At 36.6% G+C, this 19,262-nt stretch overlaps 3 protein-coding genes and 1 non-coding gene across 5 annotated transcripts; 3 read left to right on the top strand and 1 right to left on the bottom strand.

The window, feature by feature from the left end:
* The first annotated feature begins 640 nt into the window (after nt 1–640).
* On the top strand, nt 641–1,306 carry LOC148583908 (uncharacterized). Its single transcript, XM_088510658.1, has one exon. The coding sequence runs from the start codon at nt 739–741 to the stop codon at nt 1,075–1,077; it is 339 nt and encodes a 112-aa protein (XP_088366784.1). The 5' UTR covers nt 641–738; the 3' UTR covers nt 1,078–1,306.
* Nucleotides 1,307–5,179: 3,873 nt separating this feature from the next.
* On the bottom strand, nt 5,180–5,251 carry TRNAD-GUC (transfer RNA aspartic acid (anticodon GUC)). The gene has a single exon. It is a non-coding gene; the product is annotated as a tRNA-Asp (tRNA).
* A 109-nt stretch (nt 5,252–5,360) lies between these two features.
* Nucleotides 5,361–15,601, top strand: CW7. 2 transcript variants are annotated; one of them, XM_059603963.2, is made up of 12 exons: nt 5,361–5,613; nt 5,695–5,896; nt 6,008–6,082; nt 6,841–6,947; nt 8,125–8,185; nt 8,604–8,663; nt 8,751–8,825; nt 12,143–12,328; nt 13,367–13,421; nt 14,167–14,286; nt 14,773–15,005; nt 15,292–15,601. In XM_059603963.2, the coding sequence occupies exons 1-12, from the start codon at nt 5,582–5,584 to the stop codon at nt 15,313–15,315; spliced, it is 1,230 nt and encodes a 409-aa protein (XP_059459946.2). In that variant the 5' UTR covers nt 5,361–5,581; the 3' UTR covers nt 15,316–15,601. The 2 variants fall into 2 exon arrangements, with proteins under 2 accessions (XP_059459946.2, XP_059459945.2); XM_059603962.2 differs by having other exon boundaries at nt 8,604–8,667; nt 8,755–8,825.
* A 2,889-nt stretch (nt 15,602–18,490) lies between these two features.
* Nucleotides 18,491–19,262, top strand: LOC132189292 (basic leucine zipper 4-like). The gene has a single exon (XM_059603960.1). The coding sequence runs from the start codon at nt 18,525–18,527 to the stop codon at nt 18,960–18,962; it is 438 nt and encodes a 145-aa protein (XP_059459943.1). The 5' UTR covers nt 18,491–18,524; the 3' UTR covers nt 18,963–19,262.

The raw sequence follows: 19,262 nt of genomic DNA, 5'->3' as shown, positions 1-19,262 counted from the left end.
AAAAAAAAATAAAATAATGAAGGAACTATTCCAATAGATCATGCAGTCTATAACCTATAAAATAAATTTGCTTTCTTAAAAAATTAAATATTAAGAATATGAGATACTGAGAGGCTTATTTTAACGTAGGTTTAGGGACCTTATCTTCAATCGGTCATTCTAATGTCACCAAATTAACCATTCAACCATAGTGTAAAACCCAATCTCATATTATGCTTTAGAAAAATCACTATTTTATTTAATTTTTTTTAATTATTCTAAAGGAAGGTGAGTGATATTTCAGTTGCTTTTTCTTTTATCCATGATATTTTAGTTTTTTCTTTTCTTCTTTTCTTAATGAGTATGATTTTTTAGTTGTTCTCAAGGGAAATTGTCGGTGAGAAGTGATCATCATAATTAAGCAGTAGTACTATGTGCGAAATATATGAAAACGACTTGCTGTATGGACCGTATGGTTGAATTGAATGGGGATCATTAATTACTGTACGGCCCAATCAACCCAACTAAACGACGCTAATGCGAATCAATTATTCAAATATTAATATAAATATCACCTCACGTTCATTATCACCAAACTTGTAATTCCATTGCTTTGTCGAGGGCATAAATTGGATTTTAGTTTATTTTCAATAATAATAAAAAAAAAATCATTAACAACAACCTAATAGATCGAGGTCCTTAATTAGTTGAGGTTGAAGCTTCTCAAAACTCTCTCCTCCTGAGCCAATTCTCCAACTCATGGCTGCCAGTGCCACGACCTCTTCGAGCTGCGCTGCCTGCTTCAACTTCGAGTCCAAATCCGTCGAGCCCAGGCCCCGGACCTCGTCGAGCCACGGCTCACCCGGGTGCGGCAAGGTTGATGGGGTGGCTATGTGGCTCATCAACGGCGTTACGACGGCGTTTTTCGCGTCTTTGGAACGGTGTTCTTGCATCCGTATTGCCACTGAAGATGACCGTGATGAAGCCAATGACTTGCCGTTAATTCTCAACGATGGAAATCTCAGGCACGATGGTGGCACTAGCCGGAGGAGGACGGGAAAAGGCAAGAAGGTCGGGGGAGCTCTTCTTGAGGACTAAGAGAGTCTTGTGATAATTAATTAAGCGAAAAATCAAATTAAGTTTCCTTTTTTGGTAAGTGATTTGTGAGGTTCTTTGAAGTTGTGGAGTTTGTTTCCTAATTATATATATATATATATATGTGGTTTTGGAAGGAATGGGAACCATGAAGAAAAACAGTTATCAGTTATGTTTACTGCAATATTTGAACCTTTGCTGAATATGAAAACTTCAATAAGTGTTTTTCATCCTATGTTTTGTAAATCTTACTTTATACTACGTTAATTTGCAATTTCTTTGGATATTGACACATCACACCATGCTATTGTTATATTAATTGTTGTTTATCAATTTTATTTTTCAATTTTTGGGCAAAGAACAACAAGAACAAGATGTAAATATATAAGTGATCAAGGAGAAACTCAGTCAATTACTTTACTTTTTTTTTTTTCTAAGCCAAAGAACAACAAGAACCCTAGAGAGGATCTTCTGCAGAGAAATTTACAAGACGAAAATCCGACCGATTTGATAAATTGGGCAACAAGGTGGAATGTTTTCCGGTCGCCGTGTAACCTTTTCCGTCGGGGGTTTGAACATTATTAGCGGATTGAACTGTTCATTAATTTTCTCCATATTTTATGTTAAGACAATTATACCAAAAGCAAAGCAGCAGTACTAAAGGCGCTTTAAATATTCAAGAAAGCTTTTCTTTTCTTTTTTTTTTTTTCCTCCATGATTTCGAATGATGCTGCCATTTTGGTCTTCATCATGCTGTTTCCCTCGCTAAAGTTTCTTTTACTTTTGTTTATCTTTTCACCCAACCGTCAACAGCGGGGAATCCAAAGCTAGATATGCATGATTAACTAAAATATACCCAAAAAATAATAATAATAATAAATAAATCATTTACTTGTAAATGCTAATGGCTAGAAAGAAACGAAAATACCTACCTATTTGCCTCTCGGACTAGGTGGTCAATAACTAAAATATTATATAGCATTAATAAAGAAGAATTGTAGTGAATATATAACTAAAGTATAATATAGCAATAAAGTGAATACCTACCCATTTGCATAATCATAATTAGTAATGCTTATTGCTTTTATTTTTTTAATATTGCATCGGTTCCATACTCTTTATTTTAAATATTTATTTTAGTTACTTAATTTTTTATACACACTTCAATAATTTCTTTATTCTATTTTTTTTTAAAAAAAAAATCTTTAGATAAGGGGATAGAGAGAGAATGGAGAGATAAAAGACTATGAGCATTTTCAACAAATTCCCTATAAGGGAGTTTGTTTCCTAAATTTAGGGAATATATTTCAAAAATCGCAAAAAACATCTTACATCAAATTCCTTAAATAAACCCTAAACATTAGAATTGCTACAGTGGAACCTAATGTTTGAGGTTCCACTATTGCAATCCTTATGATTATTAAATTATAAAAAAAATGATTCTCACTCTTCTCTCTTCTCTCCTCTCATATATATAATATAATTAAAAAAATAAATATTTTAATGATATAAAAAATGATTAAGGGAAGTTATTGGGGTGTATTTTGACATAAAAAAAGTAAAAAGTAGTTTGAATATTTAAATATAGGGAAAATGATGAAGAAGCTGCTGAGAATACTCTGAAAGAGAAACAAGCTGAAGAAAAATCCATAATATATTTAGTAGAAGTTGCTATAGTACACATTCGCTGTAAGTAGAAAGATAAAGTAGATTTAGCTATTATGAGCCATATAAAGGCTCTTTTGAAAATGCTATATATAATAGTAGTGCCAATAGTTGGTGTTACCATACAATTTATTTTATTTATTAATTTATTTTTGTTTGTTTTTTTTAAAGTAATTCAATCTCAATAAAAAAACATAGCGGGCCATAACTAAAGTATATGTCAAGTAAACAAAAAGACCACTCAATTAAGATCGAGAGAGAGAAAAAAGGAAGAACATGCACCAAGATATTGCAAAAAATTAAAAAAGCTAAAAGAATTCACACTTTCAACTTTATACCTATCCTCTCATAATCTTTGAAGTTTCGAGAATCGCATCATCTCCAAATTCTTTAAGCACAAGGGAATATATATTATAGACTTCTCTATTGTAATGTCTTCCAAACTGGCATTTCTAACAAGCCAAGAATTTCACCATTTGCAAGGGTAGGACCCACTCTATCTCCAAAAGACTGAAGATTGATACCCATACACACTTATCTAGCTACTTCACAATGAAGCAAGAAATGATCAACAATTTTTTCGCTCTTCTTACGCATATAATACCAATTAATCTAGGATTGTTCAAATTTCTCTTAAGGGAAAATTACAGTTTACCCCCCCAAAGTTGTCAGCGATTTGCAATTCCGCCTCCAAAGTTTCAATTTTTGCAATCCACCCCCCTAAAGTTTCAATTTTTTGCAATTCAGGCACTCCGTCAGTCAAACCCGCTTTGACTGACGGAACAGTGACCACGTGCGACGCACGTGGTCACTTTATGCGATTTAGTGCCCAAAATACCCCCATCAAGTGGTTACACCTTGACCCACGCCCAAACCCATCTGACCCAAGCCCCGACCCTGCTGACCCAACCCCCAACCCAACCCCCAACCCAGAAGCTCAAGAAGCGCAGGAACGGCGGTGGGTCCGCCACATTGCCGGTGGAGAAGCCGATTGGCAGGCAGTTGAGGGAAACCCAATCCGAGATCGCCAACTACGGCTTCGGCCGCCGGTCCTACGACACCGATCCGAGGTTCTCCCTTGACGCGGGTCGGATATCGTTCGATGCAAGTCGGATATCGTTGGACGATCCACGTTACTCCTTCGACGAGCCTCGGGCATCTTGGGATGGGTACTTGATGGGCAGAACCTTCCCCAGAATGCCCACAATGGTCTCGGTGGTAGAGGACGCTCCGGTTCAAGTTTTGAGGTCCGATACGCAGATTCCGGTGGAAGAAAATGCGATTAACGAGGACGAGACGTCGGTGCCGGGTGGGTCTGCGCAGACGAGGGACTATTACTCAGACTCATCGTCGAGGCGGAGGAAGAGCCTTGACTGGTCCAACTCAATTCGGAAGACTGCCGCGGCGGTTGTGGAGGAGATCGACGAGTTGAAGTCGGTCTCGAATGCAAAGGTGTCTCCGGCCACCACCACCGGTGATTACTTCTTCCAAGGACCGGTTGGGTCAGCAGGGTCGGGGTGTGGGTCAGATGAGTTTGGGTGTGGGTCAAGGTGTAACCACTTGATGGGGGTATTTTGGGCACTAAATCGCATAAAGTGACCACGTGCGTCGCACGTGGTCACTGTTCCGTCAGTCAAAGTGGGTTTGACTGACGGAGTGCCTGAATTGCAAAAAATTGAAACTTTAGGGGGGTGGATTGCAAAAATTGAAACTTTGGAGGCGGAATTGCAAATCGCTGACAACTTTGGGGGGGTAAATTGTAATTTTCCCTTCTCTTAACTTTTAATTTCATTGGATTATTAAATCTTGAACATGCATTAATTTTCTTCCCCGTATGTAACATGCTCTATGTTAGATTCCACGTATTGGTGGTCTGAAAAACCTACCCTTCATATCCAAAAGCTAGTTGGTGCACTAACTAATACACACTTTTTAGACATCATCGTTCAACTAATTAAGAATTGGGGCCTCTAGGTGCACTATTAATTTTTTTTATGGACTGCCAAAATTAGTGTTTTGGAAAAATAAAATAAAATAAAATAAAATATTGTGACATCTAATATAAAAATCATGCAGTGCAAATTCGAGCGATAACACAAAAAAAAAAAAAAAAATCGTTTGAATATCAGTCTCTTTAAAATTAAAAAAAAAAACAATTAAAAAGGATAATTTGCTACTGCAAATATATAAATTGGTTCGGCCTAATGGCAATGATTTATGGATGTAAAATCCAAGTACTAGCTTAGAAAGTAGTGACACCACAAAAGAAAAAAAAAAAGGGAAAAAGGTATGGGCAAAATTGTAATAATCAAGACGGACAAACCTACATAGGAGAACGGACTATTCGTGGGCCGTGCAGTGGCCGAGGCGGCCCATGGCATTTGTATCTACCTTTTGGTTCAGCCTTCAAGAAAATGTGGTAGCAAGTCCAAAAAAGATACGCCGTTGCCGGGGATCGAACCCGGGTCACCCGCGTGACAGGCGGGAATACTTACCACTATACTACAACGACCTCGTTGAGATAGGTAATAATTTGTAAGTATATATACTATTTTTTCAGAGGCAATTTCAGATTCTTCCTTCTGCGGCATGACACGTGGAATTATTCCTCCGAACCAGCTTCGCCCACAGCGAAGGTCTTCTGACTTTCTCCATCTTGAGCACACTGTTTCCCAGGGATGGACAAATTTACAGCTAATTTGCATCATGACGCCCATTGCTCGCGCCAGCTAGTCCTAACGTTGGTTCGCGCATAAACCCTAGTATTTGCCATGATCTCCCAAACCCCCAGCCTGATTTGACGAAGAATTTCGTTAATTCCACGCAAACTACACCATTAAAAATGCTCGGAGATGGAGGAGGGATTCCTTCCAGGTATGATTATAATATGTTTGAACCAATTCGATTCGAGTTCAATATATGAATGCATGTTTTGAAATTTGTGTGTTTTGGTAGGTGCGAGTTGCTGAGCATGGTGAAGAAGCACTCCAATTTGATAGGGAAAACCGTGGTGGACGAACAGCAGGATGATGATGCTTGCGACGACGTCGAACTGGACCATCGCTTTTGGCACGATGTCTTCGACTTGTATTTCGTTCGTGGCAAGGAGTGCCGGGGACGCCAGGACGACGATCTCCTATTTTTCGTCAGAAAATTGGTATGACTTTGTGGTATTAAGAAATTGAATTCATTGGTTACATTCCGTTCTTTTAATCTTTCTATTTGTTAACTTGCATGTGGTGGTTCTTTGAATTTTTTATTGCTATAGAGCTCGCAGGGGTATGGTTTCAATGACAATGAGGAAGCTGTTTCTCCTTACTTTGTACGCAGGTGGGCACCTAAGGTAAAAGCACCTTGAAAAAACCAGTTTGATGAGCTTCATGTCTCTGTGCGTGCGTGCTAAATTGAGTTCCTTTATTGATGATGATCTCGGTTGATTGCTTTTTCTTGCTAGTAGCACATGCATTCAATTCTAAATGTTTGCGACTTTGCGTGGAGTATAGGTGACAGAATTTTTTTTTTTTATAAGTCAGGTGACAGAAATCTTAGTTTGCCTTTTATGAGGACTGTTGCAACACTGAAGATGAGAATTGTTGTGGGAATTTTTATTTTTTTTTATTGCCTTTTAGTATGCGGGAAATTTTTTGAAGTTGGAGTTTGACATGTAATTTGAGTGTCAGGATAAACAATATCAAGAAAATAGAGTTGATTGATATGGTGGTACTTAGCTTGCACACTAATGGTTGGCAGTTGGCACCATGTGCCTCTTTCGTTAGTGCTTAGTTTATGAAATGTGCCTGTACTCTATATATAATCTATGAACCTCTCTATTCTCCAATAAGTCATTGGCATTGATGTCCTCTCTAAATGCTTAAATGCATGGTCTTTTTGGCCTATGCTTTTCATTTTTGGGGCTATCAACTCGGCCATAACATGTGACAAGGCTCAACCACTAGGCAATGGTTTTCTGTTACTTCTTACTGCTTAAATTTAGTCACTGATTGGATTGTGTTCATTTAGTAATCCATCAAATGTGTTAATTAATGATGCTATGGTGTTTACTGTGTGTGTAAGATAACTCTCTTTGAATCTGTCAACCAGTTAGATACGTTAGTTGGAGAAAGTTCTGTTGATGTGGATTGGAGGCGCTCATTTTACTTGAACTTTGTTGCTCACACTTCATTCACTGTTACAGTAGCAATTTGCAGGTAATCTTTCTTCTTTATCCATTTTGCATGATCTCTTGGTCCTTTAAGCTGCATTAACACCTGTTTCTTTCAACTCTATGTGCTTGCATATGTATTTTTTCTCTGGAAAGTAAGATAATATGCATCTATGAGTTGTCAATTCAATTATGTAATTGGTGATGATATTTTCATTCTGCTCTTTTTGAGTGTTGCCCTGATTGAGAACATTGACTGTGTTCTATCAGTTGTTAATTAGGTATTTTATAGAAGGTTGCAAGGTACTTGTAAATATAACTTTATAGATTTCCTGAATTATACCCATTATAAGGTGTTTTCCAGGATAAATTGTTTGATCTCTGTGGTTCTTTGTATCCATTGAATGTAGTTCCTGGGACTTCTTCATCTCCATTGGAAGTGGTTTGGTTAGGTTTGGAATAGAATTATTGTTGTGTCTAGCCTATATGACGCAAACAATATTAATTGATTTGTACATCAGTTCCATGTTGTTGCCATGCAAATTTATAAATGAAACAGCCAATAATAACAGTTACTTTCCATCTTCTTGGCAGTGGCATGTACTTAATTAAATGCATTTCTATGACTATTCCTATTTTGATTGGGTTGTATCGGTCATAGACACCTTATGCCCACTTGTTATTGTGTAGGTTAAACGATATTTTAGAGTAGCAGTGATCATGAACTTCTGTAAGAATTGAGTTGCAGCTTCCTAGAGGCAATAGATTGATTTTAAGTTGTGCATGTTAACTGTTGTCATATCAATATTTATTTGTCGAGTAATTCTAAATACTCAACTCTCATCCCACTCCCATACAACTGAGCTGATGTAGCAATTCCCATCATCCCTTAAATTTTTTCCTTTTTTAATAAAGGTTGATCCAATAGTTTATGGGTAATGCCACATCAGACAAGTTGTATGGAAGTGGGATAGAAGTTGAGTTTGTAGCATTACTCTTATTTGTCCATTATTTTTTGGGGTAAATTCTTCTTATGGCAATTGGTCCTGAAAGTATTAGAAAGAAATATACCTTAAATTAAGAGATATAAGAAAGAAAGAATCAGTAATTGTTAACAGATATATTTTAAGGTTTTAAAGGACCTTGCTGCTAAGATTCTTGTTCCCTGTTGTGCTGCATGAAAGCTTCATTATGGTAGAATCTGAAACATGTGCTTTCTTCAGTCATCAGGAACTTCGGAATCATCAAGTTAGCCAAGATAAACCATTGCTACCTATATATAAGGTATTCACACCCTTAATTAGTGTAACATATATTTCTACAGTTATTTTTAAGAGGTGATAGCTCTGCCTGTTAGTCTTATTATTTTCCTCTGAAGTATTGAGAGTTTGCCTTAGCCTCTAAAATGAAGTGTCTTGTTGTCAGAAGTACAATCTGCATGAATTTGCTGCCAAGAAAACAAAAGGAATATATGATGTTATTGGGGCGGTGAATTGGGTGTGGATTCCATGACCTAGGAATTTAGGATCCTTCTCATTAAAAACCAGATGGCTACTGCAGCCAGATGTTTTGTCAAATGAATTTTGATTCTGAAATCATGCTAGCTCAACAACAATCTCTTCCATGTTACCAGACTTTGTTTTTAAGGCTATTTTATGCATGGTGATCTAATCATAAAGTATGCACTACGACATCTATGCAGGTTGTGAAAACTGTTTATGCATCTCCAAGTCGTGTCAACTTTCATTTGGATTCCAAAAAGGCAAGTAATGTATATTCTGCAAAAATGTTATTTTCTTGAGTTGCACTTTATCTTCAAGTTCTAACACTGTTACTAATGTGCGTCTAGGAAGTAGAGACCACACCTGCCTATCCGGATATCTGTTTTGCAGTTGATGACTTCGATTCCACTTTTGATGCAGTGGTAATGCGTTGTTTTATTGCATATATTGTTGCGCTTTCAATAAAATTCACTCAGTGTTGGTACTGAATTAATTCAATTTATTAATGAGGAAAAGTCTACATACCCCCTCAAACCACTACCTAATTGACAATGTCTCCCTCCAAGCTTTCAAAATGGGAAAATGTCCCTCCCAAACTACTAAAAAGTTGCCAATGTCCCCCCAATCATGAAAATACCCTTAATAAAAAGAAGAAAAAAAAAATCTAATTTTCTTTTTAAAAATACAAAACTAAAATAAAAAAGAAAAGAAAAGAAAATAAAAACAAGGATGGCCGGGCCACCCACTCTTGAACCATCAATCGCCCCTGCCACAAGGCTTTGGGTTCCACCCAACAGATGAAGAGTTACCGGAGCAAAAAGGTGGCTTCCACACCCTGCCGGTTTCAATCATTGAGGACATTGATATCTACAAGTTTGACCCGTGGGACTTATCAGGTTTGTCTTAATTTATCAAAATACCATGTCAGAGTGATGATACATGTATATATATATAGCTAGTATAACATGGGCGTACGGCTCTTGTTTTTGTTCTTCTTTATCAGCCAATACTGCGTTTGGTGAGAAAGAATGGTATTTCTTCAGTCCTAGAGATCGCAAATACCAGGCCAAACAGGGCAGCCGCTTTGGGGTATTGGAAGCAACTGGTACAGACAAAAACATATTGACATCATTAGCAAGTGGAGGAAGTCAGAACATTGGTGTGAAGAAGGCCATATGGGGTTGCCTGACCACCCCCAAATGGCTAGAGGTGGTTCGGCCTCCATCTGGTTTTTACCTTTTTTTTTTTTTTTTTAAAAAAAAATTATTATTATTATTATTATTATTTTATATTCTAAAAAAAAAAGTTTTTATTTTTTATTTTTTTTGAATTTATAAGGTTAATTTTGTCTTATTTAAAAAAATTAAGGTCGTTTTAGTCTTTTTGCTGTCCTTAAGGGTACATTAACAATTTTTTAGTAGTTTGGGAGGACATTCCCAATTGAAAGTTTGGAGGGGAGAGGCACATTGTTAATTTAGTGGTAGTTTGAAGGCGTTATGTAAACTTTTTCCTATTAATAAACTGAGTCATAGCTGGCTTTCGGGAGGATAATATTTAGGATGTTATACTAACTGTTGCAAACTTGCTTTATCTTGCTACTTTAATTATAAGAAAAAAATAATATTTGTACTTTGAACTGATGACAGGTTGGAATGTTTGACTCTGAGTATAACACATAAACAAATTGCCACTTTTCATAGCAATATAATATCTTCTCTTCTTAAAAATGGTGCTTTATGCTATAACCACATAATGCTACACATTGCATTGTCCAATGATAGATTTCAAAACTGCTTAATAATAGGATATATTGCAAATAGCTGTAACTACCAACTCTTGCCATGTTTTTTTTTTTACCAGATGTGGGGTATGCTTGTTGGGACAGGAGACAAGTATTAAGATATCAGTAATATACTAGTGTAGGAAATTCCTATTTTGACTCTATTTCCTTTACAGTATTAGAAAATCATGACTTGGTGAAATGACTTTCTTCCCTTAAAGAGTTAAGCATGCACTGTATAGTGAAAAGGCATACTTGCACTTTATGTAATAAGTTATTGTTACTACTTGAAAAGCTTTCAGGCATGGCTAAATTATCCTCTTTTACAATTGCAAAGAGGAAAAGCATGACTCTTTGATTTTTAGTGTTTCTAAAAGTGGTTGTTGAGATCATACATCCCCAGATTTGTTTCCAAACCTTTGAATTTTAGTAGGCATTGGGTGTTTTAGAATTTTAACTTAGCTTGAAGGGGACATATTGTAACTAAATTTGAGGTATAATTAGGCTTGGAAGTAGTTTAGATTTTTTGTTTTTTGGGGTTATAAAAGAAGTTTAGTGATTAGCCTAAAAATTAGGCAGTAATTATTAAGACTTAAGGTCCTTGAGTGCTAGTAAGGGCTTGATTCGAATTGTTTCCAGTTCTTCCAAGAATGTAACAGGGTTAGGGTCTTAGGAAGGCATTCAGGTATTAAAACACGCACAGATGAAGTTAAATTTTAGTACAATTTAAGACCACAACTTCGGAATTTTAGATTTTACAAATTTTCGAAGTTGAATTTTGATTGTATTCAACCACATTTCTTGTTTGAGTTAGGTATTGTCTCTTTTTGTAACTCTACATACAACATTTATATAAACTCTAGAATGATGAAACTCTTCTGCCTTTTCTTGTCTAACAAATCTACATTCTTGAAGAAGTAAAAGCATGTCTGTGTAATAAAAAAGATTTCCTGTTAAATTTTATTCTTCTTTATTTTGTAATTCAACAACTTTCGTACATTTTTGAATATCAAAAGACATAGTGGTTTAAGAGGAGAATCTATGAAAATGAAGAGCTGTTTTCCATCAGTCCTTGTTCATTTCTTTCCACATATATAGGAGAAGCATACATTTACAATATGGCAGAATATTCTGGAAAGAGAAAACTGGTGGGGACAGCTGGTAGTGACAGCTGTACAGGGACACCTCACCAAGTGGTTCTTCTAGAAGAGTATAACATGGCATATCATTCTCTCTCTCTCTCTCTCTCTCTCTCTCTCTCTCTAACAGCATCTTATGCTTTGATGTTCATGCCTCAGGCCTTTGAGGTTACATCTGCCCTCATGAAGCATAAGGATAAGATGCTGTACATTTTGGTTCCTGAAAATACCATATGCATCTATGCAGACGCATTTGGGGTATAGGAAGGTCTGTTCTGGTTTTTCAAACTAAAATAAGATATTTGTTGTATAATTCTACTAGTCCCTCTGCCTAGTTGTTTATACGCACAAATGCAAAATTAAGTGAATGGGATGTAAGACTAAATAAAGACTTTACTACTGAAATGTATGATGTATTACATGTCTTGAACATGAGAAACTTGCACATATTTTGAGGTGAATATTAATAGGATTCATGTTCATAACATATCACAAGATTCTTAAACGGGCTGTTAACATACCACAACCCTTCTCCTTTACCTAAGCTTGGAACTGGCTATGCAAAAAAGATATTTTGAGGTGTATTTGTCGTATGCCTTGGAAATTTTGAGTCTGCTTGAATGTTGGCGTCCTTTCATGTAATTTATCATTCTGTTTTGGAAATTCGACTCATCGTTGTCAGACTCATGTCCCTGTATTGAAGAACAGAAAGAACGTAAAACATTTTGCATTCTGGGATTTGGTAATAAGATCATTACCCTGATATTATCCACTTGCATACAACTCTCCGTCATGTGATTTATTTTGACTATCTTTGCAGGTCTTAACAGAAACAGATCACTGCTATTGTGTACTCCTCAATGCAAATGATGGGGCAGCATTTCCTAGTGATGATCCAAATCATGGGGTAGCTTCTTGTAGTGAAAAGGAGCCACAAGATTGCAGTTCGAGCAATTATTCATCTTTGAGGATTGATACTAATTTGGAAAAGACCAAAAGTACCAAGGTTTGGGTCACTTCTCACTACGCAGGAGAATTATTCATATTATTATTATTACCTCCTTGCCTTGCCAGCTTTTCGATTTGTTGAGCTAATACTTTTCCTGGTTAGGAAGTATTTAGTCCCTTCGTGTTCTTAACCTTTCTCCAACATACATCTGTTAGTGACCTGCCAAATACAATCTGTAATGTTGATTAAACCAAACATGCATGGTAAAGAATTGGTCTCCGCTCCGTTTCCCTCACTTCTTCCTCCTCTCATTATCTCTCTGAGATGTTCAAGCTTTCTTTGTGATACCTTCCTTGAGTAGGACAGAACCAACAACTTGTTGGTGATGATGCAAACTCGGACTCAGGGCTTCTGAAAATTGAAAAAAGAAAAAGAATGATAAGTTGAGAAGTACTTCAATAATAATAATAATAATTACATACTTACTTTTGCATGTACCACAGTTGACTGAGATACCTGTTTGCCGCCTTCTGATGACTACTTTGGTGTTACAGAAGAACATAGGAACTCTTGCTGTTAAATTTCCTTGCACCCATCAACATAATAGTAGCAGAAAGACCTGTAGAGGAGGTTTGAGTCATTGACTCGGGACCTTTCCATGCTTTGGAGGATTATAGAATAATATAGTTACAATTCAACCAAGCCTAAGTTACCAACTACTAGGTATGAGCTGTTAGGAATATCATGGTACTGCAAGGCACTCTTGATATCCCCATTCACTTGACAGGAAAACTTGGCATAGAAATAAATAATTAAATGTTCTATCTTTACTGAAACATTGACGATGAGGTATCCAAAACAGCCAGTGCTCCTCTCTCTCTCTGCCCATACTTTTATTTTTCCTTGCTGAAAGGAATTAAGGATGAGAAGATACTATTTTGGTTGCATTTCCTTGTTATATAGTAGCAACTCAGGTTTTAAAATGTTGTAAATAGTTTCAAGAGTATGTGTCTAGAAAGATGAATGCCACACACATGCACAAGCACACAAAATGGTGCTTGGAAGATCCATTTGACATATTGACTGTTATTGCAGCTTACTCTTTTCTCGGGATTTGTGAGCTATCAAATGGTTCGAGACGCATATGATGGTATGTCTTCCTACTAACTGTTCTCTCTCCCTCTGAATTACTTGAATTGAAATTTCTTACTTTCTGTTGTTTCATTCATACTCTGAAGTATGTTAACTATGCTACTTTTTCTAGATTAGTGAATTTTTTATTTATCATATTCTTTAGTTTTAGCTGGGCTGATGCAATTATTTTTACTGCTTTTATATGTTATACATGCAGAAATATAGATATTTGAAACACGCATATGTATGTCTTAAGTTGGAATTGACTTTGGTTCTACCGTTGTATTTGAACTGTGTTAACTTGCATGGCTTAGAATGCAATTCAAGAATAAATAAAATCTATCAAGATTGAAGATACATCGAACAATCTTAAAATAGTCGGAAGAAGGCATTCACTATTTTATTTCGGAATGTCAATCATTTCCGGTAGTAATCCTGATGCCTTCATATGCTTGTTTGACATGTCACCATCTTATTTTGTAGACATCTTCAGATTTTTTTACTTTTTTGTACCATGTTTCTACTGCGTAGACTATAATTCTTTCTTAAATCTTTGAAAAAAAAAACCTTTGCAAATTTTGGCGCACAAGATTAATTCTTTTTGAAATATAGCAGTTTCTGAACTTATGCGGCTGGACCTCTCTGTTCAGGCTAAAACCTTTTGAAACATACTAAAGTCAGCTCTTCTGTTCACTTCTTACAAAATGTTCTCAATTTTCAGAATAACCTTTGTTGTTGACATTTTTCTCTGTCATATACAGCTGGAAAATCTCGATTTGGGAGCCTTTTATCACTTGGACATTCTGGCAAAACAGACAGACTATACATGAAAGGTCCCGGTGGACGTGGAGAAGTTGAAGTTGCTGTTTCTGGAGTTGCAGGTAAGAGGCTCCTTTTTCGGTATAAATCTGATAATTTTATAAATCCCGGGAAGATGTAAAATGTAACCAAAATTCCACACAAGTGGTCAATCCGATTATTTTTTTTTCAACGTGGAATGTTAATTTGCACATCCAGCGTTTCTTTTTTCTTCCTTTTGTTTTCTTTTTCTGGGCATGACTACTGGGCCGGATGGGTTGGGTTTTAGGTTTTCTATTATTGATTGTGATGGGTTTCGTATTCATACTCCAAAACACCAACTTGAGTTCAGCTTAGGTTGTTCAGGATGAGATATTTGAATAGGGTTCTGGTTTGGAAGGGCTTCCCATTCAAAACCCAACCCATTACGCTCCTTACATAGAACACATCTTATTTCTGGTCTCCAATTGGTTTTCGAAGTAGGTGTCATTATAATCAAATGATTGATTCTATGAAGTGAATGGTATATCAAAGACTGTGAAATGCTAAATCTGGAAGTACTATATCAGATCAAAGCCAGCAGGACTCGGGCCCTTTTTCACCAGTTATATCGAGGAGAGGATTTGGTATTGGCTCAATTGTCCGTAAAGCAGCATCTGTTGCATCTGTGGCAGCAAAACATGCATATGCAGCTGCTGCTGCCACACCCATGAGTTCTGATGATGAAATGCTGCCTCTGAAATGCTGCTTAATGTCCATTTCGTTGCCCTGGGAGTACATTGCCCATGACCTGTTGTTTAAGGTGAATCTTTGTTTTCCAAGTGCTTCAATAACCTACTTTGTTACTTCCAAATCCTCTTGAATTTTCCTGTGATTCTGTGAATTTTCCAGCTGACCTTGCCTTTTGTTTTGAATGAGTATTGGCAACTGGTTAGGTTTTAAACCTTGTTTTGGTACTAGAAATATTAGAACCCAAAAATCTATTGACTGACCTTGGCCTTTCTTTTAAAATTAGTTAGAAGTGGTGATCGATCATTCTTTGCATGGCTGGAAGATTTGCTAATTTTGATGCCTGATTGTAAATTCAGGGAACTCCTCCAGTGAACTTGTAAGGACCCTACGTTTACCCATTGGTGAAAATTCAGAATATATATATGGAGGTAACTCCTGGGAGGCAAGCATTAGATTATCAGAGGCATGCACTTACTCCCTGCCAGAACATGAGAGGAAGTTATTTTATAATCTAAGTTGTACATGGAATCTCTCTGTAATCTAAGTTATACATGGAAATCTCTCTCCCTCTCTCTCTCTCTCTCTCTCTCTCGTGCTGGGTTGAGTGTCTCAGAGCCGTGTTAAAATATTGTTGGATCATTTTATTTGAAGTTGACCTTTTGTATAGTTCAGATGTAGTTGGGAGCGCCTTACGCTTTTAATAAAATTAGGTTACTAAAAAAATAATAATTTATTTGAAGTCAACAAATGTATCATCAAATTTATTTGTGGCTTCTGAACTTGGGATACAATTACGTTTTGGGATCTCTTTTTCTTTTGCGGAAGGCCTCCTAATCTTGTGGGAATTTACTTATGCAGCATATTATTTTAACCCCGTCGTTCACTTTGACGTTTGTTGCTTTATATTAGCCTTTTCCATGTACCCCGTCCTTCATCTTTGATGGCTTTAAACTTCTACCAAAACTAATGCGCCACTGCAGTTCAATTTTCTACTACTGCCAGTTTTGGAAACTTTATTGATATATTTGCAATTTTTTTGGTAGAATTTGTATGAGCCGATGAGAATCTCGCCAAGTTTTCTTTTTAATAGTGAGGCATGGTGAGTCAACTGTTTCCCTTGCTTGTATTCCGCAGAAGCAACTCAAAAGCAATTTAAATGGATAAAGTTTCTCTCCAAATTAAATTAGAATTGGAAGAAATTTTTCAATTCAGTCTATTGAACTGATATATGTCTTTAAAACATGTGATTATCACATGCATTTTTAATAGAGCATGAATGCATGTGATAAGAATTCATCAATTCAATTCTACATGATATAAACATCATAAAGCAAAGAACAGCCAGGAAAAAGGAAAAAAAAAAGGGTAGATGATAAGTAAATGTACATAATACATAATTTTGAAACCATTTTGAATTCGGTTGTACTACTTTCATATGCTGGAACGACTGAAATAAAGTAATGTTAGATTCGTTGGGAATGGAATAGCATGAAAAATGGTGGAGGGGCACAGACGAAACAAAAGAGGGTAGTTGCAGAGCATGTGTCATGGCAGTTGATAAATCATAAAATGTGGCATGAGATGGTAATCATGATTAATTAAATCACTTTGCAGCATCCAAAAGTAGCAGAGCAGGGGTGAGGCAGGATTCTAACTTCACTTTAGTTCATGGATTAAAATTGTAATTAACAACATTACGCGGTCTCCATGTTAGCTCCCACTTAGTGTGCCTTTGTGCATGCGAACGTGCAAAGACACGGACTAACTGCCGGCCAACTACCTAAGAAAACTACCTAGTAATTAAACCACGAATATTCCTGATTATTATACAAAATAAATAACATGAAAAAAATTAAAAAAGAAAAAAGAAAAAAAATTAAAGTATGTACGTATGCCATGTTTGGAGGTAGGAAAAAGCTTTCAATTTCTCCCAAAAAAAAATAGTGAAACCTGCTTTAATTAGGGATCAAACACGCGTTACACGCCCAAGGACCCTACTGAAAGGCAGTTTTTATTTGGAGGGCACGAAAAGAACTTTATAGATGCAGAATTCAAGTACTAAAGTAACCCATGAAGCTTGTTTCCAAGGTTAAGAAAAATAAAAATAAAAATAAAGGAACCTATGGAGCTTTCTTTCTTTCTTTCTGTCCAACAGCTTTAACTTTTCTTTCTCTCTCTCTCTCTCTCTCTCTCTCTCTCTCTTTTTCCTAAGTTTAAAATATGATTATGGTTCTTGAGTTATGTAGAAGATTTCAATTTTTGTCTAAATTAAGAGTATTTATGGATTGCTTTAATTTAGTCTTTTTAAATTTTAAAAGTGCATTAATAATATATACCTTCCATTTGTCTTCCTGTCATTATTTGAGCAATAATCATTTAATATGACATATGTTAATGATCTCACAAAATCAAAACATGTATAGCATACAATAGATAAATTAGGAACCACAATGTTTTTTTTTTTAATATATATACTATTATTTAAAGTTTTAATAATTTCTATTCACATAATAATGGTGGTAATATAAAAATTAAGAGATTAAGAGATGAAGAAACTTTTCTATTTTTCAAAACTTCCAAACATAAACATATTTATAGTCCATGTGATTGATGATTTGCTCTTTGAGGATTTAATTAGTCTCCATTCTTGGCTAGAAGACCACATATGGGAACTAAGCTAGATTGCCTACAACTAGTACTGCTTTTGCTAAAGTTAATGTGCTCGATGATTGACACATGGCATAATATGAGGGCTAACAAGTGACACAATTTGAATCTAACATGTGTCATAGTTTAGGGGCTAACACGTGGCATACTTTGCGCATGTGATACTAAATTAAATATAACTTTTGCAACGAGTATCAAAATTGCGTATAAGACCTCACTTTGAATAGCTCTCTTCGGCACGCACGTCGTGGTTTCGTTTTTTGGTCCAAAATCCATCATTTTCTTCGTCGAAAATCTTCTTAATTTTAAGTTATTTATATTCGTTTTCTTTGGGCGGCTAGATCTTTATTTTTTTATTTTTAAAAAATTCTTATTATCTTTTATGTATTGTGGTTTTCACAATCCTCTTATTGATGGTTATTAAACATTGGATTTGTCACTTTCAGTCACAAAAGTAGCCAATATGCTTTGAACCCTTGTTTTTGGAGGTGGCCTCCCCTGCCACCTTGTGGGTTTGAAGCTTATCAGGTCTCAAGGGGAACTTGGCTGCTATTTGTTTGACAGCTTTTTTAATCCCTATAGTTTGTTGTTCATGTGCAATTTGTTTGATTCTTCGTGATTAAGCTAACCTGATCGACCCCCACCAAAACGTACAGCACAATTACCCCACCACCACCAACCATCACTGAAAAGCTTGCACGTAGTAAAACACCCCCCCCCACTAAAAAGAAACAAAAAAGGAAAACATATTTTATTGCTATTAGACCAAAGTGCCCTCTATCCTCCAAAATCTTTTGCTCGGATGGGCCCCGCCTTTGCTCTTCCAACTCCTCCATAAATACCCATTCCCTCCGCTTCCTACCTTCCCTTTTCCCTTCCCTTCCTCCCTCCGGTTCACTCTTTTTGCTCTCTCCTGTAGGCAATGTCTTTCTGTGAAGGACCGGTTTTCGAGGAAACCAGGTTCACCCCAGATGAATTCCAAGAACTCTGGTCTCTCCTTCAACCCAATGACTCGGTGTCTCCCGTTCAATCCGGAGACTCGGTGAGTCCAAACTCTGGTTCGGAGGGATCCAGCCGGGCGGTTTACACCGATAGGGAGAGGAGGCTCAGGCGCAAGGAATCGAACCGGTTGTCAGCCCAGCGGTCCCGCTGGCGAAAGAAGAGGCATCAAGAGGAGCTCAAGGACCAAGTGAACCGGTTCAGTACGGAAAACGAAGAAATGAAGAACCGGTTGGGCTCAGCTTTACATTACTGTCACGTAGTACGGAGCCATAACGAGATGTTAAGTTCCGAATCCATAGCTCTCCGGGCTAGACTTTCGGATCTACACATGATTTTATATGCCATGCAATCACAATGAGAGAGCATGAAGTCGTGAAGAAACTAAAACTATTTCGACCCTAATAAACTTCTAAATCCTACATTTGTCTGCTCACTCAAAACATCAGCTTTTGCTTTCGAGGAAAAAAAAGGTGGTTGTTTAAAGAAACCCCACGTTGTTGGACTACGTAAAGATTTGACGGTCTGCTTTTTAGTTTGTCGAAGACTTCAATTCCCCCCTTTTTTTCTTTCTAAAGTTTCTTTTTCTTTTTTTTTTGTAAGTTATTTAGTGGTAAAGTTCCTAAGGGCTAATCAGCAATCATATTTCTGTGGTCTAGTG

This window comes from Corylus avellana, chromosome 9 (genome assembly GCF_965113065.1).
Source record: "Corylus avellana chromosome 9, dhCorAvel1.hap1.2, whole genome shotgun sequence".
Taxonomy (NCBI): domain Eukaryota; kingdom Viridiplantae; phylum Streptophyta; class Magnoliopsida; order Fagales; family Betulaceae; genus Corylus; species Corylus avellana.
This window is presented reverse-complemented; position numbering and strand designations above follow the sequence as displayed.